A 25,866-nucleotide genomic window follows, 5' to 3' on the forward strand; every position below is an offset into this window, starting at 1 on the left:
TTCAAAATGGTTATTTCAGGCCACACTTCCCTTAGCTTTGCTGGGAATAGCTACATTAAATACCGGGTTTCTGAGAATAGCAAGAAAGAGGAATTCAAGTTGGCTCTCCGTCTGCGAACCCTGCAAAGCAATGGGATTATAATGTACACCAGAGCGAATCCCTGTATAATTCTGAAGGTAATTAAAATAACTTATTTTTTCCACAGTTGTTTTTCTTGATTATATGTTTTCTGTTGGCTCATGATTTGGGGAATGCTGTTCTCATTTCAGCTGTAGATTGAGAAGATGAAGTCTGATCTGTTTTCTTGCTAACAGGGAAAAACAGCAATTTCCACAATAGCAGCAGCAACAACAATCAAAAAAGCAGCTTGTTAGTGGTACCGCACTTGGAAAATGCTCCGTTGGGTGCTGTTCGTTATAAGAACATTACGTGTGTCTGCATTCAGGAGCCAATCCGCACAAGATGTAAGATTTGGCCATTTACATGACCATAGAGGCAAAACGATGCGTGCTGAAATAGCTGTTCTTCCCCTGTGCCCGTGCCTGTGGTTAGAGGATATGCCCTCACTGCTGTCCAGTTAATTCCAGAAACCAACTGCTTAGAATGTTTCTCCTACTGAATATGAAGACTTCTTCACTTTTTAGGTTAAGGTTATTTATCCCAGAGCCTTATGCTTGGCTTTTAGGTAGGGCAGGATCTGCTGTTGCAGTGGGTATGTCCTTTTCCTAGGTATGGCCCTTGGCTTCCATAAGTGTAGAGCTTAAAAAGAAGCGAAGCGTTACATTCAGCATGTTTTTTGAAGAAATGGCATCACTTAAAAGATCAGAAATTGCTTGAGGTTTGTTTGTGAAGGTCATTTAGCAGAGTAACATCAGACCAAGGTCTCACAGAAGTGCTCTATGGCAGACAAATGGCATTATGCTCAAGGGATGTAACCCTAGCAGGTCTCTTCAGGGATGGCAGCTGATTCGTGAACTGTACTTTTGGGATCCCTGAGATTCTTTCAAGTAAGTTACACTTAGACTTTCCAAGCATATGTTTCTTTGATTTGTAAACCAGAGGTAAGGCCATTTTTTTTTTTAACCAGGTATGTATGTTGTGAGATAAGGAGGTGCTCAGAAATGAGGCCATTAAGGAGATTAATTAGAAGTCTATAAATGTGAAGTTGTTATCATTTGAGCATTGCTTTCAATTAAATTAAACATGAGGAGAAGCTTTCCAAATAGAGGATAAAGAATGGGATTTTGTCCTCTTCTGAGCACTCTGGCATCATTCCAGCAAAGCACTTAATCGCTTGTTTAACTTCCTGTATTTGAATGCAATTGGAAATACTCACATACCTTAATTTTAAACATGTACTTAAGTATCTGCCGGATTTGCACCAGAGGGCCCAGCACCAATGCTGAGCTCCAAACACTGGCAGAGGTGGAAGAAATTTAGACCCACCACATAGTACGAGCCCATGTGAGAACGAGCAGAAAACACGACCACTATTGGGGCATATAGTGGCTGATTTTTTTGAAGCAAGTCTCCCCCATCTCCGTCTATTTAAAAATTAATGCTGCAATATGGTTTTCAGTGACCAGCTTAATTTTGGGAGCTCATACATTAGAGATAACTCAGGGGATGGGAATATTTCATAATCATAACACAGTGTCCTTCTTGAATGAATAATCAATTCCATAGAGCAAACTGCTTGTCTGCTACTTTGCTGAAAGCCTACCAGCTACACTGTGTTGATGCAATATAATAAGGGTGTTATTTATTCAGCTGTTTCAAATAAAGCATCTCATCCATTGATTTTGAGAGGTTGGCCATTTTTTTGGTTGTGTGCTCTGGCTTTTAAGACAATTGGAGCAAAATGAGATGCAGGTCAATGGCCTTTTTTTTTTTCCTTTGAAAAGATTTTGTGTGCCAAAACCAGGATCACCGTTTTCTTTTTCCTATGTAGCATCTATCTGAGTAAAGTAAGATTTAACAGTTTAAAGCATTACAAGGCCATTGCAGAAAAGAATTCCACATTTTATTTCATTTTTTTTTCAGTGAATATAGCAGAAATTCAGCTTGTTTTGTGAAATTTAAAAGATTAAAAATAGGTAAGAAAGACTTTCTCATCGCGCCAGAAATATAGTTGTTAAATGGTAAAAGGCAAGCATATGTTCTTCCATCCAGGCAGTTAATGTGAAACTTTGCATGTTTTAGTTCAGTGTGTATTATACATTTTAATGCATTACTGCTGCATGGCTTATGCTGGATAAGACTGAAGCTTGGATATGATCCCCGTTATGGCTGGAGTTGAAACGAGTAATATTTTAATTAAATACACCGTTTTACACAAACGAACCTGAAATGTAATTTGGCTAACGAAATATTTCCCCAGATAGATTAGTAGGCAGCACGCTGTATCCGTGGCGTGTGACTGCAGATGGACTGTGTGAGCCTAAGGGGGTCTCAGAGGAACCATTTGATCATTTTATTACCTATGTTGATACACAAATATGGATGTTAGCCAGACACCTTAGCCAGGCTAATATTCTAATATAATTTACAGTATGTGTTTGGCTCCATTTTGCTCAACAAATGAAACTGTTGAAACGTAACAGATTGCATCAGCTTTTGGAACCTTGGTCTGTTCTTTGTACTTCTCTACAGGTGAGGAATTTTGCGTCTGTAAGAGCACACATGCCTAAGGATGCGTTAACCTCTCTGTTCTAGAATTATAATGAGAGATACTGTAACTAAGCCTGGAAAGCTCTGAGAGATGGAAGCGTGGGAATTGTTTGCCCGGGTAGGATGAAGCAGTATCTCTGCTTTCATCTTGGTGCAGTCGTGTCTGCTGGCATCATAGGCTGCGTTAGCGAGGGGCTGCAGAGTTTGCATCTCTCTGCTGTGAGATGGAGTAACTCAAGCTCTCTTACATCACACAGATGGCAGAAAAAGCAGTGGCACATGTTCAGTCCTGAACTGAGACTCTGGTGCTATCAGCCCTCAACCAGGCCAGTCATCCCACTGACATTATTGTCTGGATAGCTGCTGAGCCTGGGCAACAGCATTGGCCATTCATTGGATTTCCACACTATTTGCTTGGATGTACCTCATTTACTAAGAAATTAACCTGAAGTTCAGCTTTTCTTGGTACCGAGGTCCAGGCTATAATCAACGAGCCCCTTTTGGGGCCTGAACAGTGTCCCCAACACCACAGTGGTTACAGAAAATCACAGGAACACCAGGGATTAATTCCCGAGTCAAAGATCCATGGTTGAATTCTGCATGCTTAGAAGTGGATACATTGTTTTGCCCTGTTGAGTGATGAAACCTTCTTCATGCTGCCCAGCTGTTCAGCAGACAGGACCTTTGCAGCCACTGCTCCTTGCAGGACATTCCTGCTCTTCTTCCTCCTTCTAGGGCCACAGGGCCAGCAGGGTACAAATACATCCTGCTTGCCCTGATACATCAAGGCCTGTGACCATCTGATTAATGAATGTATTTTTATGATCCCATTGATAGGGGTATCTAGGCATGTCACAGAATTTAATGTATGTATCCATAATGCAGTGGTGTGAGGTGGGGAAATGACGTTATCCCTCTTCCACTGATGGAGACCTGAAACTAATGACTTGCTTGAGATCCCAGAGGAAGACTGTTGCAGAGTGTGGATTCCCATGGATATCTATCATATCTTAGGCTAGTACTGTATGCATCGGGCCATCCTTTCCAGCTTTCGCTCTAGCCTGAGGTGGGGGTTACTAGTGCTGTTTTAATAAAAGGGAGGAAACATAGTGTTTCAGGCAATATATATTTACTGTGTATGTCAGATAATCTGCTGGTAAAAAAAAATAAAAGTGGATAAGAAAGATGTATAAAACATATTTTAATGGCAAATCTTTTAGATGATCATTTCCCATATACAAATGGTGTAATATTTATCCCAGGTGCTCATACGTGGTGTTGTATTTATAAAGATAATTGGAAAAGCATGTTCTGTGAGTAAGGGTAATAGCCATGCAGGCAGTAGGTCCTTCAGGGTATAAGTAGTCTTAGGGGAGGTATATGTATATTATACACAATCAGTAGAACATTTTCCATAGGAAAAAGCCTTTTGAATTAGAAGTAAGTTAACTGCTTATCCAATTATGGCTGTTTTTCAAAAAGTAATAGGTTGGCATGTATTTTTCTTTTTGATTTGTATTCTTGTTGAGCCAGACCACACTTTCTGAGCAGTGCCTTCAAGGTTTGTGGACTATTTTGTTGTGCAGGGAGAAAAGAAACTACCACTCCATCTCTGGAGAGAAACCAGCTCAGTTTATCAGGGCATCTTGTTTACGGAGATTCCTCCTGAGCAGATGCTTTAGGCCCAATTTCAATCTACAGAAATAGTTTACAGCTGAGTTTTGAGTCCTGTAAGAAAAAATGTAAATGAAAAATGATCCAGACATATTTTTCTATACACCCATTAGCCTTTTTTTGATTGAGTTGTAGGAGTACCAGGCAACATCCATCCCTCAAGCCTGTTGTATTGCAATCATAGATCTCACTTCTCAGTTTCATCACAGCCTATGGGTCAAGAACTTCAAAATAGTTAGCTGCCCATAGCAGGGGACTAAATCTTGTTCTTCTAGCTCTTTCTACATGCGTATTCCTTTAACACCCCTCATGTCATGCAAAGTAAGTAGGTACATTTACAGGGAGCCTGTCACATGCTTAGCATCTCTGTGTGTCCCCCTCCAAACAACTGCAGAGTGTTGGAGTGGTGTGGTTTACACCCGACTGCCCAGTGTGACATGGCTTGAGGTTACAGCCCAGTTCTAATTCAGTTGGTCAAGAGACTGAGGTCTGGAAAGGAGAAGGAAGTCCAGAGATCATCAGAAGTCAGTATTTTACCCTTAGCTTTCCTCCAGGTAGTTTTGTGAACCTCCAGGGCAGTAAAATGCTGATAATGACACAACAGCACAGTCTGCTCCTGTAGATTAACAGTATCCTGTTTACCTTCAAGCCACATCAGAGAGCTTGACAGAGAAGAGTTTGAGCACCAGTTCAGACACAAGCCAAGGGATGTCTTTAGCTAACACAGTTTTAAACTGTTCATGCCAGAAACAGCCAAAAATGGCCAAAGACAGATGGACACAATGCAGCATGTTCACATCTGCATTAGTCATGCCAGTTTAGCAGGCCACCAAAGTTCTGGAGGGGTCTTACATTGACAGCTATAGCAACTCTGCTTTGCTGGAGGAGGGCAATAGGTTTGTGTTACAGATAAACCAGTGAGAGCACAATGTGTGCTGCAGGGAAGGATGAAAAAGGACACAGCGCCTGAACTTTTCAGGGGGATAAATAATGGGATGAAACTGTCTTGAGATGGGGTTTGCAGAAATAAATACTTCCTAGAGCATGACATAAAGGTAAAATAATTGCAAGAGCTTTCAGAGAGCTTGAATCCAATTAATGTGTCATAAGAAATTATTTCCAGCCTTGTCAGCCATTTTAAACGTATCTGCCATCTGTTAAAGTAACCTAAAATCTTTGAGTAAACTACTAATTGGGGAAGCAGCACTTCATACCTATTCCCTCACTCTGCACTTTGCCTGCCCGAGCAGGCTGGCACAGATTTTTCCTTTATGAGGACCTCAGATGGGTGAAAGGCAGGAGAGAGAGTGAGAAATCCTAACAATTCCTCTGAAGTCATGAACCCAGCATGAATACCAGGAAAGGAAGAAAAGTAGGAGCCATCTTATGTCATTGACGAGGTATACCCAGCACAGGTAGTATAGTATGCTTGGAAAATAACTGATTTTTGATCAGCCAGATTCTTACTATTGTCTGTAGAGAACTCAACTTGCCACACTTAAGGACAAATCCATACCTTGCTGAGATGTTCCAAAAGGTTAGAGAAGCACAGGATGTGTGCGTGAGCCGAGCATCCAACATCTCCAGCTGAAAGCAGTGACCACTGACCTTTCCGCAGCCTCTCTCAAACAGCCGCTTGCCCTGAGGAACTGTCCTTTGGTAGCATCAACAACCAGGAGCAGATGCACAGCACAGGGGTGAATGGCAGGACTTGCTCAGAGAGACACAACTGCTTAGCGGCAGAGCCAAGAGCAGAACACGGGTCCTCAAGTCTATGCCCATTTCAGTGAGATATACTGTTATCTCAGTCCTCTCCTGTGTCTGCATCTGTATTTTTATATTTTTTCTATGTTTTCAGTTTACCTGCAGTAACTGGCTTTGGGTAAATTCTAAGTAGGCTGATGTTTATCACCTTATATTTTTGCTGATGACACAGGCGCAGTTTTTTTGTAGTCATATCAGAGAACAGCTTTAAAACTGTATAGAGACTGTCTAGAAGTTCTCTATGTCTCCACATTCCCTGTGCAAGCGTATTACCAGACAGCCGAGTGCCTGAAGTGCTTTGATTTCTGTTTTCCTCCCACAGATTGTCGATGGCAAACTGTGGTTCCAGTTGGACTGTGGAAGTGGCCCGGGAATCCTGGGAATTTCTGGCAGGGCCGTTAACGATGGGAGCTGGCACTCGGTCTTCCTGGAGCTGAATCGCAATTTCACCAGCTTGTCCCTGGACGACAGCTATGTGGAGCGCCGCAAAGCCCCCCTTTATTTCCAGACTCTCAGCACCGATAGCTCCGTGTACTTCGGCGCCCAGGTGCAGGTGGATAACGTCCGCAGCCTGACCGACAAGAGAACAACGCAGGTCTTGAGCGGCTTCCAGGGCTGCCTGGATTCAGTTGTCCTAAACAACAACGAGCTGCCACTCCAGAACAAGCGCAGCAGCTTTGCAGAAGTGGTTGGTCTGACGGAATTAAAGCTTGGCTGCGTCCTCTACCCTGATGCCTGCGAGAGGCATCCCTGCCAGAACGGCGGCACCTGTATCGGCGTGCCATCTGGTGGTAAATGCTTTGAATTGCTTTGTGGGTTCCCACCCCCTCCCCATTTTCCCCTACAATTTATTGCCAGAGATGGTTTAATGCAGCAACATGCTTGAAAAATCTCATGAACTCTATAAAACTCTGATAGGTATTGCAAATTGTGTAAAAGCTGTTTGCTCTATAAATAACGGTGAAATGGTCCCCCTTCTCATTGCATTAGTGTTCCAGGAGGAAATTGATTTATTGGCTGTTGGGATAATCCAATTTCTATAGAAACCAATAGAATCACAATTACTGTAATGCTCAGCTGGATTTTTCAGGATACATTTACAGCATCGAAGGCTGTACACAAAGTGTTGTGTGGTGATTTCAAACGTCCATCACAGATGCAACGACTCTGTTGCCTTTCTGTGTTTCTGAAGCTGTCACAAATAATTACTGAGCTGTCTACAAACACCTTGGTCCTTTTGTGAGTGAGTAATTTGATTACATGTCTGCAAGGAAAATAGTGAGTCTACACCATTATAAACCCCTCCCCAGAAGTGTATTTTACAGCTTCCGCAGAGGCCTGAGTGCTTCAAGGTCTAAGTAGTATTATCCAGAGTTTATAGGGCATTGATTTAAACTGTGCTTGTGTTGGAGTTTCTTATCCAGTGGTTATACAGTGGTTTGTGTGATTTGGTGCCAGTGACTTAGTATCCAGTAGTGTAGTACACAAATTACCAGACCATAAGAATGATCAGTGTCCTGTCAGGAAAAAAGCAAATGGTATATGTGTAGAACATTTCCTCTAGGACTGTTCTCTCTTTGCAGTGTTCAGGTTTCTTGTCCAGTCCCCCATATTGCATGAGCAGGCAGTACTGCTCTCCTTTTCTGGCAGACTAAAACTTGGTCTCAGTGAGCTGGCAAGATCTTACCACCCCTACCTCCTAGCAAGGACATTTCACAGGCTGAAAAGGATGCTCAACAGAGAGGTCTTCTGCAAGTTCAGAGCTTTCCATCCACTTATTGTCAGTGTTTTTGGCCACGGTTCCCAAGGGAAGTTCCCACTGAAGTCTTTTCTTATAGAGCATTTAACCACTGTCCGGGGCTTTCTACTTTAATGTGTCCATGCAGTTCCCTTGCACCTGCAACTGTTATTTCTGTTTTTCATTGTTCTCGTATTTCCTTTCTGACTCTCCTCCCTCGCACAATTTTTTTTCTAAACTTCAGGAACTTCCTAAACTTGAGAACAGTTTAATTTTCAAGGCTGAGATTTGGTGAGATCTGAGCAAAAGAAGTTGTTTCTCATTTGGATAACCCGCCCCTATAGAGGAAGCCCTGACAATGTGAATTTTCTGATGCTGAGGTGTCTCAGCTAGCATCTCCTCTGGATCCTTGGCTTTGATTCAGCCACCTCTTTTCCCATGCCAGGGCAAAGGATGCGTTAGGGATACTCTCGGCTTTGCTGTCACTGGAGAACAGTTGGGAGGAATGAAGCACAGCACTGGCAGGCCAGGATGTGATATGCGACACGAGGAGAAATGTTGCTGCATGTCTGTGTCATTAAGTGTCTTTATTTACCATGGGAAGGAAAGAAAATGAGGGCTGCACAACAAGGGCAAAAGAAAATCATTCCGAGGCAGAAGGATGCTGCAGCCACTGTGAGAATTGCTAAGCAAGATTATTTAAATCCCTAGGAAATACTGCTGTAATATGTACATGGACGTAGCATGGCTTTGATTCACACTCCATACTTAATAAATGAGGTTAACCATTTGCCAAGCTAGCATCCTAGGAAGCACGAGAACAGCTCCTTCTATTGATTTTGTTTGCGTCTATTTACAATATTGCTCAGCAATCTCGTGATGAGTAAATTGAAACCTTTCTAATGAAACGCTTTACAGTAATTCTTTTCCTCCCAGCGCCATGTGCATGCCGATTCAAAAGGAGGGGAGCAGTGGGGCGGGGGAGAGACAGGCTGTGCTGGTGATTGGACCTGTTTTGTTATTGGAATGGCACGCACCATTTTCACGTCAACAGAATTCACCACTGGAAAGCAGTCATGGATCTGATTTAACTTGCCTGCGTTCCTGCCTCGGCGAGGGGCACGTGCCCTGCGGGGATGTTTCGGCTGCCTGCCGTTCAAAAATCTGTTCGCTGTTTTCACTGCCTCAGCAGTGTATGTAAATAAAGGATTGTTATAAAGCCATCATTCCAGCGCAATGGGCCCTGACTGTACGTCAGTGGTTGTGCAGCCCAGCCCACAAGGAGAAGGCATGGGCATTTTTGTTTCCACCAGGCAGAGAGATGCTGTTGTTAATGTCGTCCGTATGCGAAAAGGCCACGTAATTACATTCCATACAGCAGAGAGCCCGACAGCATTGCAAATGCTAGTTCTGGACCCACAAATTGCATGCATTTAAGAATCATCAGCCATTGTATTTGCTGACATAGATGTTAGCAGCTGACTTTCATTTAAAACAGAAAAAAAAAGTAATAACTCATCATTTTTTATCTTAATAAAGAAAATGGCAACATTTTTCTTTTTTGGTGGGGGGAAGCATTCAAAAATATACCATGCAAAGCTCCTTTTCCCAGTCCGAGGGCATTCAGGAGCATCACGATCTCCTGACTAATATTTTCTGTGATGTTATCCTCCTATTAAAGTTTCTGGAGAATAATGCTCTTTTCCTAAACAGGCATAATGATAGGATTTGTTCCAATAAATAAATCCTCTAATTTGAATTTTACAAAGCAGATTTCATATACTGTTAACATCTTACAAAGACCCTACTGTGCTGTACAAGCAAATTGAGAGGAAAAGAAAGCTCAGATTTATAGCTAACTTTTAAAAGTAAACAGTCAAGCAAAGGTTACTCCACATTATAACATGAAAGAGCTGCTGGCTACAGGCCAGAAATCAAAGGGCCCTTGTCAAATTTACATATAATTTGCATAAATTGATCATCTAAAACTCAAACCTCAATAATAGTATTCCTGTTGTGAGTTCTTCCTTTCAATAGAAATGCCTACTGCCCTGTTCACCATTAATAAGAAGCTTCCTCTCATTACCTTCCACTTTATCCCGCAGTTATGGGAACAGGGTAATATTACGGCTCCATTTGGGGAATTGCTGAAGTGGTGCTTTGTATGCACTAAGAGTGTGTCCACGCTGCTGCTGCCAGGGTTCCTATGGGTAAATTCACAGGAATTTCAAAGTGCCTGGCACAGGGACAACACTATGTATGGTCTGCACAGAGCTCAGGACCAATGGCAAAGGTTTTGCTCCAAAACAAGAGTCAGCGTAGGACTGGTTGACCCGTGCTGGCTGTGTGAACTTTGGGATTACCCTATGCAGGGACAGGAGTTGGACGCGATGATCCTTGTGGGTCCCTTCCACCTCTTCTATGATTCTTTCTGTCTAACCTCTCAGCATATTGAATGGGGGGACAAAACGGGAATCTCAGCCTGCAGCAGGGAGCATAGGCAGCTCAGGTGCTCCAAGACATCACCGAGAGTACAGAGGAACCTCTCTGCTTTCAAAGTCTGGTATCTGGGCCAGCAGAAAGCAACCATGACGTGAACTCTGCTTGTGCTCGTCTGTTGCCACGGGTCCGAATCAAGTCCCACGGCAGCAGCGTCTGCCCGGCGTTGTCAGAGGTTGAAGGGAGGGCACTGTATGTCCAGAACCCCACGAGGAGACACCATATATGCTTAAAAGGGGCTGGGAAAGGAGTAAGAGCATTCACCAAGTCTGACAGCTCAGGAGACTCCTGGCAGAAAGAGCTATATACAACTTTAGGACAATTTTCTTGGAGACACTGGAAACCACAGCCTTGAAATACAGGCTACATTCTTCCAGAATTTCAGTCCCGACCTATAAGTATGGGTCGGTAAAGATATTTTAAAGATAGCTTTCGCATTTTGGAACCTGACAAACAGCACGACTTTCAGAAATAACTTGGCTCTTTGTACTGAAGTTTCCCAAGAAAATTCAACCAAGTGTTTAAAGTGTGGTTAAACTATAAGCTGCTGAATATGAGGTCTTAAAATGGGAAATGTCACACAACCTAAATCATAGAGTGTTGTTACCAGGTCTGCCAATAGTAAATGTATGTTTATCTGCCTGAGTAACAACATCAGCAATCACAGCGATAGAAAGCTTTACTGTAATCAAATCTGAACACCGCACCAAGCTTTTCAACCACAGAGACAAGCCTTCTGCTTGTAAAGCCTGCAATTATAAGTATAGTTACTTCCTTTTAATTTGATCAGTCCTGTATACATCTGGCTTTGATTGAAGTAAATGGCTTATATGAGTAGGCAGTTTTATTTGAACATGAAGCATTTGAGCAGAAACATCTCCTGAGCAAAGGACCGTGGACAGTGTAAGGACACAAAGTTCTTGCTTTCCCTCTCCTCCCCGCCTTTTTTTTTTTTGAAAACCTGGCACTTGTGTGGTGGTTTTAATACAGGTTTTAGAGCATGTTGGCAAAATTAACATACAGGTTGTTTTGAGGATTAGGTAGTTCATAAGAATGAGATCAGGGGAAAATGGTGTATTAATACCCCAGTCGTGAACTGACCTGGTCTTATGTTTTTAATCTTGCTTTTCTCATGCACAAACACACCAGCATGCTGTAATGTGAACATACCAAATGCACATTGGTTAATTTTTTTAAAAGCTTTTTAGAAATTTGGAGGGTTTTATTCTTTTTTATAACTATGCTTTTAGAAATCTGGATTTAAATTCCCAGTTTCCAAGCACATACATGCCAATCCTTTCATAGAAAGCGCCAATTTAGCAAAGACTAAGGTTAGTTTTCGTACCAAGTAGAGGCAAGAGGCAATCATGTGTTTGAAGACAAGTTAAATCTGAACACAGAGTTCTTGAAGGTGGCCTGGTATGTCTATAAACACACTGAAATACAAGCGCTGAGCAAGGTCCTCTTGACCTTCAGTTCTTCTCATCGATTAACTTGCCATGACACACTATGTGAGCAGGGCCGAGGGCAGGCCTGTGTCTGGACATAGAGTTTGTCAGGTCTAGCTGCACATCAGGTAAAAAAACTACACGGGGAGATCAAACGGAAAAGCCAAAGTACGTAACAGATAAAAGCCAGCTCCTCTTGCCTGTGATAGATAGAAACAGGAACATACACATGTTCAAAAAGAAATTGGCAGAAGTCCGGAGCATTCTTTTTAAAACAGCCAAGTAAACCTGAGGACAGACAGACGTTCAGATGCTCAGGCTGGCAATGCTACCAACAGAGACATTCGCTGCATAACAGCATCCCATCTGCTGATGGCACCGTGCCCGCCTTTTGCCGCTGTCTCTGCTTATTAAGTGCCAAGCAAACATAGGTGTAGGCAGGAAGCCTGTGTAGTGTCCTCGCTTACAGCATGGTGCTCCTCGGTAAGGTCTGGGATGAAAAACCCATTTTCCTCTGGACAGGGACATGTCAGCAAAGCAGGGGGGAGAAGCTGTTGGAGTCAAAGTGAGAAGATGAAACGCAGCTGCATTAGAAGGGACTCAGATTAGTGGAGGAGCATGAGAAAGCCCAAGACTGTGTGTAAGCAGGAGAGGACTATATCTACATGATGCTGTAGATCATTAATGAGCTTTGACATTAATCTTCTGATCAACCCCTCTTGCTGTGCTTTGGTTCCCAAAGTTCTCAGGGAGCAGGACCAGGCTTCCCTCTGGAAGGTGTGCACCAGGAGTGCAGCTAACATGATCCTGAAGCCCAGAAATGTGTGCACTGATGATGCTGGGTCCTCAGCACCAACTGTTTTTCTCCAAAGACCCACTGCCATTGCTTTGCAGGCCTTGCTAATGTAGACATAGCCTAAAGGGGGTGTAACGTTTCTCATAGCTTGTTGTTGCTCTCAGGTCAGCTGTTGGTACAGGGTACTGTGGCACATGCTGAGGGTGTTGGGGTCCAACTCCAGCAGCATTGCAGATGTGTTTACCAGAGCTTTCTGTCTCTTTCCACTGGTTCCCTCTGAAGAAATACAGTGGTGACATCACTAAATTTGCTGCCTTGGAGAATGCATATCAATGTTTTCAAGCATCAGTGTGCAAAATGAAATATTAATATCTCTTGGACATACGAAGATGTTCTGTACGATCTTAAAATGTTGATGAATTTCCAAGACTTCCCAGTGCCTTCATGGTGAACAGGAACAAGCCCTAGATTGCTTGAAATGGTATTTTCATCCCCTGCCGAGAGGACAAGGCACTTGGCCTTTTCTTCAACTTGTGCTTGGACATGGGAAGTTTGCTTATTATTCTTGTGCTAAATGGATGGGAAGAAAAGCATGATACATTGCATGGATATTAAATGAAAAGTGTGATAAAAACCCTTTGTTAGACCTAGGTTGCACTCTTGACCAGAAGGGTTTTCTTTACGATTCCTCTTTGTCCATGGCCGTGTGACTACAATGTGCAGCAGTGGGCAAAATTACAGCCTCTGCTGAGAGATTTGGAGAGGGATAAGAGGTCTGGCAAGTCTGCTGGCCGAGTTGATGTGTGCTGCTCTCTGAGCCATCGTATGAGCTCTTCGCTGCCCTACTCCAAGAATTTCGACATATGCTTTGCTGTGTTGGAGACCTCCTGGGCAAAGGCTCTGCAGCTCGAAGCACGTGTGTCACAGGAAGGTTCTGTGGCTTTTGCAAGTGGCTCAGAGTCGGCAGGTGCTTGGCAGCGCTTCCAACAGGAGGAAAAGTCAGTGATACACATTATGCTTTAATATTCTCTCAATGTATTGCCTTTTTTATTTCTAACTTTGATCCCTAGACTTAGAATCTATACTGAGTATTTCAGTCTTCTAATACCTGACCGTGTTTTACCATCATTAAATCAAATTCAGTCAAAAATGTAGGCTTTCAGGAGCACACTTTTCATTTTGGTTCATATGTTACCCAATACAGCTCTGACCCATCTAGAGCATTCAGTTTATCACCTCATAGTACAAAATGTTAATTGAAGTTAGTGCATTTTTAATATAAGCAATAGGCAACAACAATAATTAATAAATCCATGTTCCTTTTATACATAGTGGTAAAAGGATTATTTTTTTTTACCAAATCAAAACTTCTTAAGTTATTTCTGCAGTGAATAAATGTAACAGAATGTGTCACAGACTGAGAACTCAAAACTTAATCAGCTGAAACAAACAAAAGACATGGAAAGAAATAAATTCAAAGGCTCTGTCTTATGAATGATTGACAGCTAGTAACTTAGGTACAGAAAGTTGTTTTTTAAAGTCACTTTAAAGTTATGTAGGTTTAAAGTATCAGTTAGGAAATAGACCATATCTATTCTGCTATGATACAAGGCAACAGATTTGTTTATGAATAAACTGTTTTATATTTGATGTGAACATTTTCATTTCACTTAAACTCATTGAGACCATAAAAATATATAAAACGTTACTGCAAATATTTGAACTATAGATGTCACTGTTCAGTCATAAAATGAACCACCGAAACGGCCTTATTTATTCATGCTGTGATTTTTACCTGCAGTATTTCTAGATCAGCTTCTTTGCCAGCTGGCAGTAAATCTTTCATAGGGATTGCATCAAAATTCAGTACCCAGTGCAGTCACAGTTTTGTATTTCTTCAGTCCCAGATCTCTTCAGGTCCAGAAAGTTGTTCGGACTGTTGGTGTGAGATATGTAAAAAACATGAAAAAACAGCCCCCATCTTGCTGATGCTGACCAAATATGGTTTCTAGGAATCCCCAAAGGCGAATAATTTATCTTCTTGACTTTGCGATCTTGAAAACAGCAGTGCTTCTGTCTCCCTTCTTGTATCAGGGCAACAAAACAGCATGATATTTGAGTATCTATTTCATTTATCTTCAATTGAATAGGATTGGACTCTTGACTGAATACACCAGTAAGCCTGGTTCCAAGTTTGTTCTTTAAATCCTGTCCTCGTGAAAGAATTTAATTAGAGTAACTGAACAAGGTGAATTGAACGGGTTAGGACATAAAAGATGTGGGAGTCTTAATGCAGAATTGCTTTTGCCTCGTGCCTCTACTTGGGTTTTTCCACATTGTTTCCATGAAATTCTTTTCCTTGTATTACGAAGTTTATAGCTCATGCCTGGATGAGGCACTCTGTGAAAGTGATAATTATCACTATCAAGTGTTTTATTATTGTCACATCCCTACTATGTCATCCCTGTAAAAGGCAGATGTGTAAAAGCTCTCAGCTCATGTATTTATTCTTTGGTGAAGCCCCAAATGTAGTGTGGGCTATGGCTATCAGCAAATATGATCTGTATTTTCAAAAGTATTGGGAGATGCATACTTGATATAGAATATTTCTTGTGGCCAAAGTTGTGCATGGGTGTCATTTATTCTTATCTGAATCATGATGATCAGGATGGTCTGGACTGCAGCTCTTCCTTTGGTCCATGGTTGTAGAGATGAGTTCCAATTGTCCAGACATCACAGATAAACACTCTACTGGCATTAGTGTGGACCACACAGCCATACCAGAATGAGTATAAACTGCTTCTTTCACTCAGACTTCAATATATTATTTTGGAGTAAATTAGCCTAATGGATCCCCTTGCTTCTAGACAGACACAGCGGCAAGCTTCTGATTCATTTCTCTGTGTCCCTCACCTCCCAGGCTACCAGTGCAATTGCCTCTCCCAGTTTACGGGAAGGAATTGTGAGTTGGAGATCACAGCCTGCTTCCCCAATCCCTGCCGGAACGGAGGTTCGTGCGACCCCATCGGCAACGCTTTCATCTGCAACTGCAAAAACGGCCTGACGGGAGTAACGTAAGTGACCCTCCCAGCTGGGCGATGGGAGCTTTTCAATTCAGTGATGGTGGGATTATTGGTCAGGTGTTTTGTACCTGGAAGATATGATTCACCTAGCAAAAAATAGCTTAAAACTTAGAGCTTATTTCAAGTCTAAGCTACCGACAGCTGAGAAATCCATGAGGCTTGCATGTTCAGAAATGCTTTTCTGAACCTGGCCTCCTAAATTATTATCTAAAGATGTTACTTCCAGACAGTTTTCACTAAGATATGCACAGCTAAGTGTTAAAGGCTCTTGAGCAATCCCATAAAGCCTGTGGAAGCTGCTATGTAATCTGTTTTTTCGAAAAGGGATCAATTATTTAGTCACTTTAGCCCTGACATAAAAGCCTAATTTAATGTGATCATTTTTTAAAATCCGAGCCTTGATCGTGTACGTGGTGTAGAAACAGAAAATCCCCTGACCTGCCCATCAACATGCTTTTTTCTCATCTAGTTTGTCTACTGTTTGTACTTTTTATTCTGCCTTTTTTTAATCATAACTTCTTCTTTACAATTCTTCTGTCTCTTTAAGGTTTCTGTTGTTTTATTTTCTCCCACTTCTCTAATATTTGCTCATTTTATATCCAGCCCTACATAATTTTACAGTCAGTATATCCTCCTCTTCTCTTAAATAAGTACTGTAATTTAATTTTTCTCAACTATTTTCTGCTTGAATCCTCATAGTATTTTAATGAAATCCCATGGGATCATCCAAAAACAATCTAAAAAGACTGAAATTCTGTATTAGATTCAGTGAGCCTCATTAGGGTCAAGGACCCTCTTCCTATCTGATGCTTCATCTCCTTCTTGATGTTTCCATGTTACTGTCTTAAAAAGCCATGGAATAGCTGTAGAAAAAAATATAATAAATAAATGTCATTAAATAATGTTATAATAATAGGATAATCTGTCAAGCACCAACAAGTTGTTAACTGTAATGGTACCACTTTGACAAGATAAGTCATCCTGTACAAACTGGGATGTTTCCTAGCTGTTCTCCAAACTCCAGACTCTCCTTTTTCTTCTTTCAAGGTGTGAAGAAGACATCAATGAGTGTGAAAGAGAAGAATGTGAAAATGGTGGCTCCTGTGTCAACATATTTGGTTCATTTCTGTGTAACTGCACCCCTGGCTATATGGGACAATACTGCGGTCTTCGCCCTGTGGTGGTTCCCAATATACAAGCTGGTCATTCATACGTCGGCAAGGAGGAGCTGATAGGAATAGCTGTGGTACTGTTTGTCATATTTATGTTGATCATCCTCTTTATCATTTTTCGCAAGAAGGTTTTCAGGAAGAACTATTCCCGCAACAACATCACGCTCGTGCAGGATCCAGCTACTGCTGCCCTGCTCAACAAGAGCAACGGCATCCAGTTCAAGAACATCAGGAACAGCGGAGACAGCAGAAACATCTACCAAGAGGTTGGGCCTCCGCAGGTCCCAGTGAGGCCGATGGCCTATACCCCGTGCTTCCAGAGTGACTCGAGGAATAACCTGGACAAGATAGTGGATGGGCTTGCTGTGGAGCACCAGGAGATGACAACGTTTCACCCTGAGTCCCCTCGAATCCTTACGGCCAGGCGGGGGGTGGTGGTGTGCAGCGTAGCTCCAAATTTGCCTGCCGTGTCTCCTTGTCGCTCTGACTGTGACTCCATCAGAAAGAGCACGTGGGACGCTGGGACAGAAAGTAAGTATCACTGCTTGCTGCTCTTGCTCTTCCCTGCCATAGGTAAGGGTTGCCTTCAGCATGTAGAAGTACAATGGCACAGGTAGTCTTAATGCTCCAACCTCAAACACTTATAATTGTTCCATTTCTCCAAGAAGTGATTTGGTTTACTTTTGAAAGGATATAATTAACCGTAGGCATAGAAGACCTCTAATTCTATGCATAAAGTATGACTAAACACTTTCAGTTCACTTGTTCAGAAAGCATGTATGAGTAAGTGCTCTGAGCGTTAGTTCTTCAAGTGATACAATGCAATCATTTTCTATTGGAAAAAGATAATTTATGGCAGATTCTCAAATATCAACTCTGCTATGTTTGCGAATTTCATCTTCTGAGGGACATTTAAACCTTCTGCAAGAATCATAGAATCATTTAGGTTGGAAGGGACCCTTAAGATCATTGTGTCCAGACATAACCTATCACTAAGCCATGTATCTAAGAAGCAATCCTGCTTCGCAATGGTGACAAATGATCCCCACAATTACTGTGGTAACACAGTGCCCCCTCCATTCCTGAAGAAGTTGCTGGAGATACCATAAACTTCACTTATTCTGTCATACCAGGAAATAGCAGTTTGCTGTGATGGAGTTATGGCACTACGGTTTCTATCCTTGCAAGTCAGAACATGTCATATCGACTGGGAGGTGTTTGCTTTAGCACACAGGGGGGCTTTATGATGGTTTATCTTTTTAGTATTTTTTCCTAGTGCATACTCAACCCCATTGCAAAACAGCTTTAACTAAAACAGTCAAATAAAACTATACGTCAAGAAACTTTCATAGTCATGTATGTCTAGGCCATAGGAGCTGAGGCACTGCCTCATACCTGTGCCCTAACGTGCACACTTTTATCTAAAGCAGCAGATTGACTTAGGTCTTCTAGTGAAAAGGAGGAATAAATCTTCATTTCTTTGGGCTGTATTTCAGTGTTGTGTTTCAGTTGACCTTTTTAACCATTAAATATAGTTTCAGTGATTGAAAGCATCATCATGCCAACCCCTATACATGCTCTGTTCTGTATTTCCGTGGGTGTTTCTGCCACAGACACTGCTTGTATCTGTATGAATTTCTGCGCAGCGTGAGGCCACGTCATGGAGATGGACCTGAGCTGTCAAGGAGTGGGAAGCAGTGCAGCTTCATTACTGCAGCACTGACTCCATCTCCTGCCTGCCTTCCTTCTCAGCAGGAGCAAATCAGCCCTTACTGTACAAAGGTGCCCCATGCTGGGTAGAAATTTTAATATCTACAGCTAGTAGGTGGAGAGCTGTACTGACATGTTTGCAGCACCTGAGCTTGTTCATTGGTAATTAGCTCGGGTATTTATCTCAGTGATTACTATGGATGATAACTTTTGGTGTTTCTTATTAGCACTCATATAACGTGTAGCTGAATGTGTTCATTCATGTGTGTTTAATTATGTGAGAATTTATACCATAGGCTGCAGTTACATTTCTAAAATGTAGAAGAGTTGTCAGGACTGAATGTCCCTGATTGAAAGCAATGTAAATTGAAGCATAATCTATTATATGTTCGTGGTGGAACCATTAAAATCTGATCTAAGGGCCACTGATATGAATAAAAATATGCATAATAAGTTTATTGAGCATTGAATGAGCCTTTAATGAAGCTCTCAAATTAGGAAATGAACAGTAAAGATAAGTGTAACTGTAATCTCTTGTATAAGATGTTTATACCACATTTTTTCAGTCATCATTTTCTTTATTACTGAGACTACATATCATCTAAAAAGGCAATACTGAATACAGATGTTTCTTCCTTGATTATAGTGGTGTCAGCCACTTGAAAGATTCTTGGGGCTTCAAACACTTCAAAAGTCTGAGTATCTTCTTCAGCTGCCTTCTTGACCAATAGGCCATTTCCGCTGTCTGGGGGGAAAAAAGTTATTCTGGTAAAAATAATAGAAGGCTACTTGCTGGCAGGATTTCAGTGGCTTTGTGGTGTAAATGGACAAACGTGCATACCTAGACAGTACCATTTTGCTTTGTTTTTGCTGTCAATGAAGGTAAAGGGGTTGATGACGCTGAAGAAGTGACCTGTTTTGCAGGAAGTAATAAAGGCAGCAACTCTGAAGTACAGTCCCTCAGCTCCTTCCAGTCTGATTCCGGTGATGATAATGGTAAGAAATGGTTTTATCTTTATTATGCTGGAGACAAAGCTATTTAACTCTCTCTCTAATATTATTAAAAATGATTAGACGACATCTAGAGAACCCTTTAACAATGATGGAAGTCAGAAAGTACTGGGTTCAAACCCTCAGTTTGTGGCTATTTTTTAAATTATAGGAACATAATTAAAATCTTGATACTTGGAGCCGTTGTATCCGTACCAGACCCTACGGTGAATTAGAGGTGTGATACAGCAGAGCCACGTTGCCAAGATATAAGTTGATTAATAGGTTGCAAGTGAAACTAGAGTTTCTATCATTTTATCTCTCGGAAGAGGATGACTTCCATGTTTTAGCAGCCAAATTAAAGGGAATTTCTGTGCCGTTTGCCAGGTCTCATTCATGGTCCCAACAAAACTCTGCTGGTGCTCAGGATGCAACAATGATGGGCTGAGCCAGGCCCTGGTGGCTCAGCCTTTCCCTGGCAATCACAGCTCAGCGGACAATAGAGCACCATTAAATCCTTGCTCGGTGCATGTTCTCATGTCCTACATCATTATCTCAGTGGGTGACATGGGCTGAGCCATACACAGCCTGAAAGCGGCCTACAAAGTCAGAGCAAACCTTTGTTCCTACGGCCCATGTATGTTGAGCGGTGGGCCTGAGAAAAGGTGAGATGTTTCTGCCCAAGGAGGGGTGATGGATGTCAGGGAGGCTTCATTCAGATACACAGAAAAGATAGGCACGAAGAAATTGCACTTATTTTCTTCAGCCACCAGTTAATGAACTGTCTGGAGACTCAGTTCCTCAGTCATGTCATGCAGCTCTTCCCTGGGTACTCCTAAATGTTGGAAAAAGCACTTAAAGAGAAGGGCACTTGCAGTTCCTTTTGGTTCAGCTGTGGCTGAAGCATCATGAGTATTTTTGTCAAGCATCTCTGTGCTTTTCTGCCCCATATCCCCCAGAAAACCTTTAGTGTTTTTAGAAATATTATTAAAATTATTTTTGTTTTAATTATATATATTTATTATACTTACCTTTAGAATTATTATTCAGGTGGTCATTTATTGTACGTGGTCACTTTTTGTATTTCCCAAATTCCAATTAGGCTTTTCAAGCAGCTGATCCTGCCCCGCTTTAAATCAGTGCCACTGTACCCACTGAAGCTGAACTTTCTGTGCCCGTTCATTTTTTGTGAAAGCTGCATTTAAAATACAGCCCTCAAGATAAAAATTATAGTTCGGGGTCTACAAAAATCCATATCTTCAGAGAGAATGATGGAAGAAACTTAAATCATCCGAGTACTTTGCAGAGGTCAATGCAAGACTTCACACTCTGGTTTTCTTGCAGAAGCAGGGAAAGTTTTCAGTGAAAGTGTCTAAATATATAAATACAGATGTAAGTAAGCATCTACATGCTCACATATATGTACATAAGGGCTAATTGATATCCCTATGCTATTCAGTGTGTGCCAGGTGCAGTCAGCCTGTGCTCATCCTCTCCACAGTGCCTGGAGCCTTCTCTGGATCAAATAGGGGTTGTCTCACTGTGCAAACTCTTTTTGGGTGTGATTTTGAACCTACTTTTATTTTTTTCCACCTTATTTCTACTGCATTTAAATTGCTCAGCTCCCCTAGTCTTGCTGAGAGTAGTTAGCAGTATTTCTTGTGATCAAAAAGCAAAAATTTTTATTAGCCACAAATTAAAAAAAAAGTTGCCCGCTTTCAGCAATAGTATTTTGAGAAATCAAAGACTCCCAGCAGAGCCCACCCTTCATTGACATAAAGACTGGGCTGACCCTGATTTTTTACCTTCTGGTTTTCACTCTTGATTTTTCTCCTCTTAGAGTTTATATTTGCCCTCTATCTCTTTTCCCATCCATGCAGCAGCTGATTACAAGGATTTACTTATTTTTCCATAATGTTTATTTTACATTAGCCAATACGAGTCTCCCTTGTACAACTACCGATGCTGATGATGGCATAAACATGCTCAACGTAGACATAGAACATGGTTTCTTTGGTTTATCAAGGGTCTCTTTGCCAAGCCTTTACAAGGACTGAGGAAATTGGATGACATCCTTGATCCCATGCTCAAAATTTAGCAAAGATGTCAAAATATTCAACGTATATTTGAATGGCACTATTACATGTTTCTTGTGATCTCCGAGTTTATTGGCTCTGTGAAACAAAAAAGTATGTCTTGCCCAACATTTCTGGTCCCCTTCTTAACTGTTCCAAAAGAATCAGTTTCTCATAATTAAAGACAGAGGAAAAAGGATGGATCCAGTACTCCCTGGACCAGAGCTTTCAGGTCCTCAAAGGCGGGGGTGTTAGTTGGTCCAAAATGCAGATCATCTAGAGGAGCACATATTGTAGGCCTGTTGGACTTCACGTTAAACAATTGCACAGTCTATATTAATTATTTCACCTGCAGAGAACACACAAAGCATCTGTGTTAATATTCTGTCAAACACAGATCAAAATTTGAACCAAACCTACTCAGATGTGTCCTCCTAATTATAGCAGTACTGCTTAATGTCCCAGAGGTATTACATGGCACAGCACAAACAGTAAACAGGTAAAACATTCCTCTTAGGAAATAGATGGAGCTTAGCACCATTTCAGATGGTGTGATGGTCTAAAAGATAATGATCCCTTGGAGCACATGGCACCATCTCTGGAGACCTTTAAGCAAGAATGAATTAGAAATTAGTGTCAGGTAGACAAGATAGTGCTTTGGTTAATTGAATCAGCTGCCCAGTCTGCTAGAATTTATGAGGTGATACACATCATCCCTTATGCCTTTCTGGAAATGCTGGTTTGGAATTTATCACCACTCTGAAAATGTATGGGATTATCCGAAATGAAATGTCCTGCAACCCAGTGCATAAATCATGTGCTGGTTAGCAGCCTTTTTTTTTTTTTTCAATGTCAATTCTGTCTGTTTGTGAGAATTTGTTGTGGTAACATATAATGTGTGTTTTTAATACTAACCTGAAGCTGTCCTTCCCTTCCCTTTATTTTCCACTTTCCCTCCCCTGCAAGCTTCCATAGTGACTGTCATACAACTTGTCAACAATGTAGTTGACACTATAGAAAATGAAGGTATTTAATTTTTTTTTCTTTCTTGTTATGCAACAATGCTTCTTGTTTTCATTGTGAAAAATTCCAGCAGAACCTCACTAATCTACACTGACCAGCAAGCCTATGGCAGGGATTGGGTTTTGCAGATCAGCATGTTCACCAGCAAACGCAAAAAGTCCGGAAGGATGTGCCACAAAATACCCGTGGGTAATTAGAGTTGGCAGAAGAGGTGTCAAGGTCTTCATCCCCCTCAAGTCAATGTTTTTGCTTGCTTATTCCCATTGCCTTGAGAGAAAAGAATTAGGTTGATAATGGAGACAAATCATTGAGATTATCCTCGCTGCAGAGACTAGGAAACAAGAAGACAGAGGATAATGTAAAGTATATCAGGCTGCAGTAGAGTTGGGCTGTGCACTCCAATGGGACCACACGGAAAGGAGCAAAGTGGTGGCAGGCAGGTGGCTGGTTTCTCCCAGGTGACACTGTCCAACAGAAGATGAGTAGACACAACTCCATGGGTTCCACATAGCGAGGCAGCCTGTCTGCCACTGCCTTCCCGTGGGGTCAGGCACAGAATCACAGAATGTCAGGGATTGGAAGGGACCTCAAAAGATCATCTAGTTGAATCCCCCCGCTGTAGCAGGAACACCCAGATGAGGTTACACAGGAATGTGTCCAGGCGGGTTTTGAATGTCTCCAGAGAAGGAGACTCTACAACCTCCCTGGGCAGCCTGTTCCAGTGTTCCGTCACCCTCACTAAGAAGAAGTTTCTTCTCATATTTAAGTGGAACCTCTTGTATTCCGGTTTGCCCCTTGTCCCATTGCCCATTGCCCCTTGTCTTACCATTGGTTGTCACTGAGAAAAGCCTGGCTCCATTAATGAGGTCAACCCTCAGTCTCCAAACTAAAGAGATCCAGCTCCCTCATGTGCCCGTTGAATAGACCATGGCTCTTGGGTCCAAGGACCTAACACGCAGCTCTGCCACTGACTTCCTGGGTAACCTCAGGGACACCATGTTACAACTGAACTAGTTTCCCTACCTGTAAAACAGGAATATAATTATTTTCCTTTTCCATAGAACATTAATGAAATGGGGTTTATCATTGATAAACATTAATTTTATTTATTTATACAACATTTATCCTTGGGAAAACGCCAACTCAATATCAACTCAAGTCCAAAATTCCATGTTTTTAGCAAATTTAAGCCAGGTTATGCAGACTTCAGCTAATTGAGTCTGCATAATACTTAAAGATGATTAAGTAAATTATTTTTGTGAAACAACTGGTTTTTTTTGACCCAGTGTCCTGGTAATTTTAAAAAGCACTTTTACTCCTAGCTAGTGATGGCACTGGAATGTTTATTTATAGTATATTATATTTACCTGAAGTGTAGGAGCGCCATTCTTCTTTATATCAAAGAAAATGAACTAGCCAAGGTTAATTCAGAAAGAACGTCCCACTCAAAAAAAAAAAATAACCTTGAAGAGAAACCACAGACACTGTCAATGGCCTTGCCTTCCTAAAGGAAAGCTTAAGCAAACACATTGGCTCCCCATCATGCTTTACGGGTCAGAAAAAGCCAGTCTGGTAGCTGGTTCAAGAGGCTGTCACTGAAAATGCTTTGCCTGCTCCCCAGTTCCTTGTATGAGACTTAGGAATGGTGCCTGTTCTGCCACGGAGCCGGTGCCAGCGGTGGGTCCTGAGCTGCACCGGAGCTCCCACGCACGGCGGGCAGAATCGCAGCCACGGGAGGACGGGGCTTCCTCCGTGGGGAGCTGCCGGGGCTGGTGCGAGTCAGCAAATTAGTGAGGTTCTCCTGGATCCTGAAACCGCACAGCTCGGAGGGACCTGACATATCTCAGGTGCAATGTCATTACACTGACTGAAAGGCAGCAAAATCTGCTTACGAAAGAGAAGTGAAGAAGGAGAAGAGTGGTTAGGGCCGGTTCACACACTGCGGCTAAAAACCTGCAGTAGCCCCAACCCTCCTCACCCCAGGCTAGTGCAGAGCAGGCAGAAAGCTGATGTCTGGCTGATGAGCTAACGAAGAATTTACCATCACCACATAAGCCATGTGGTGATAAGCAAGGGCAAGAGTGGTGGTAAACAGATGGAGGCCTGGAGAACAGTCTTTTCTGCCCTTGCATGTGGCTGAGCCCCAGAGGTTGAGTTCTGTGATGCCATGAAGGTTTATTAATCTGGCCAGACCTCCAGCGATGCAGTCCAGAGACTTTGCCCAGTGACTTCTTGCATGAAGCCCAATAACATGTGGCTGAACAAGAGCATCCCATCTAGAAAACGCTGCAGCTTACTCCCTGCTCTTGTCTCACGTAAAAACTCTTTCCCGCTCTCTCCCCCACCCCTGCACCCTCTCCATACTGGAATGCCTCCCTCCCCACCGGCTCGCATGGCAGTGCAGGTGGGAGGTGGGGATGGGGTTGCGGGGCACTGTAGCTGACGGCCCCATTAAATGGCTTTGTATTCTATTCTATTCAGGTTCTTATACCGTGCCCATCACCATGGTATCTGAGCCCAGGTGGGCCCAGATTTGTTTGAACCGGCCCTGAGAATGGTAGATTCTTATTTTTCTGTTTCAAAGTGAACAAGTGAGAGAGAAATGTACTTTGCAATTATAAACCGTAGAGATGGTGGATAGTGCTTTTTGTGTTAAGAATTCCAGCTCCAATGTAATTCCATATCTGTTCAGTGAGGGTAAATAATTAAGATATGATAGAAAAGGAATATAATACATGACATAATCATTTCTCTGTGTATGTCTACATTTGACTGGGCAAGCTTATCTTGTACAGTAAAATAAAGAACAATTTAAAGTCCTATTAAAAAGACACTGAGGCAGCTGTACTGGAAATATGCATGCACAGTTTTGTATTTTCACGTGTAATGCTATGCTGGTAACAGGTTCCAAGTTACCAGTTTTTACTTTTCACTTTGTATCTGACAGTGACTGTTATGGATCAAGGACAGAACTACAACAGAGGTGATTTTTCTGAGGCACTTTCTGGCTGGGGTGGGCAGGGCACCAACTTGATCTCTTTTTCTCTTGAACTGCTTCGCCTGTCCTCTTTTGTTTGAAGTCTGCTGGGTTCAAATACTGCATGAGAACTGCCAGACATTTTTCTTTTGTTTCAGGATTCAGTTTTTAGTCAATCACATTATTTGCTTGCACACTTTATTTCTTGAAACTAAGTCATCGGAGGTGGAAGGGGAGACTGGATGT

The 25,866-nt window shown here is 42.1% G+C and overlaps 1 protein-coding gene across 10 annotated transcripts in view; it reads left to right on the forward strand.

The window, feature by feature from the left end:
• The window catches only part of FAT3 (FAT atypical cadherin 3), a 419,173-nt gene that overhangs the window by 388,603 nt on the left and 4,704 nt on the right, over positions 1–25,866 (forward strand). For 3 of the 10 annotated variants that reach the window (XM_065036403.1, XM_065036691.1, XM_021280142.2), the window contains 7 exons: positions 20–177; positions 6,432–6,900; positions 15,511–15,664; positions 16,721–17,376; positions 19,438–19,551; positions 22,587–22,646; positions 25,591–25,626. In XM_065036403.1, the coding sequence (XP_064892475.1) occupies positions 20–177; positions 6,432–6,900; positions 15,511–15,664; positions 16,721–17,376; positions 19,438–19,551; positions 22,587–22,646; positions 25,591–25,626 (1,647 nt within the window). Of the gene's footprint in view, positions 1–19; positions 178–6,431; positions 6,901–15,510; positions 15,665–16,720; positions 17,377–19,437; positions 19,552–22,586; positions 22,647–25,124; positions 25,201–25,590; positions 25,627–25,866 lie in introns of all 10 variants that reach the window. The other 7 variants (XM_065036770.1, XM_065037017.1, XM_065037083.1 and 4 more) reach the window with 6 other exon arrangements.

The sequence above is a fragment of the Columba livia genome, chromosome 1, assembly GCF_036013475.1.
Source record: "Columba livia isolate bColLiv1 breed racing homer chromosome 1, bColLiv1.pat.W.v2, whole genome shotgun sequence".
Classification (NCBI taxonomy): domain Eukaryota; kingdom Metazoa; phylum Chordata; class Aves; order Columbiformes; family Columbidae; genus Columba; species Columba livia.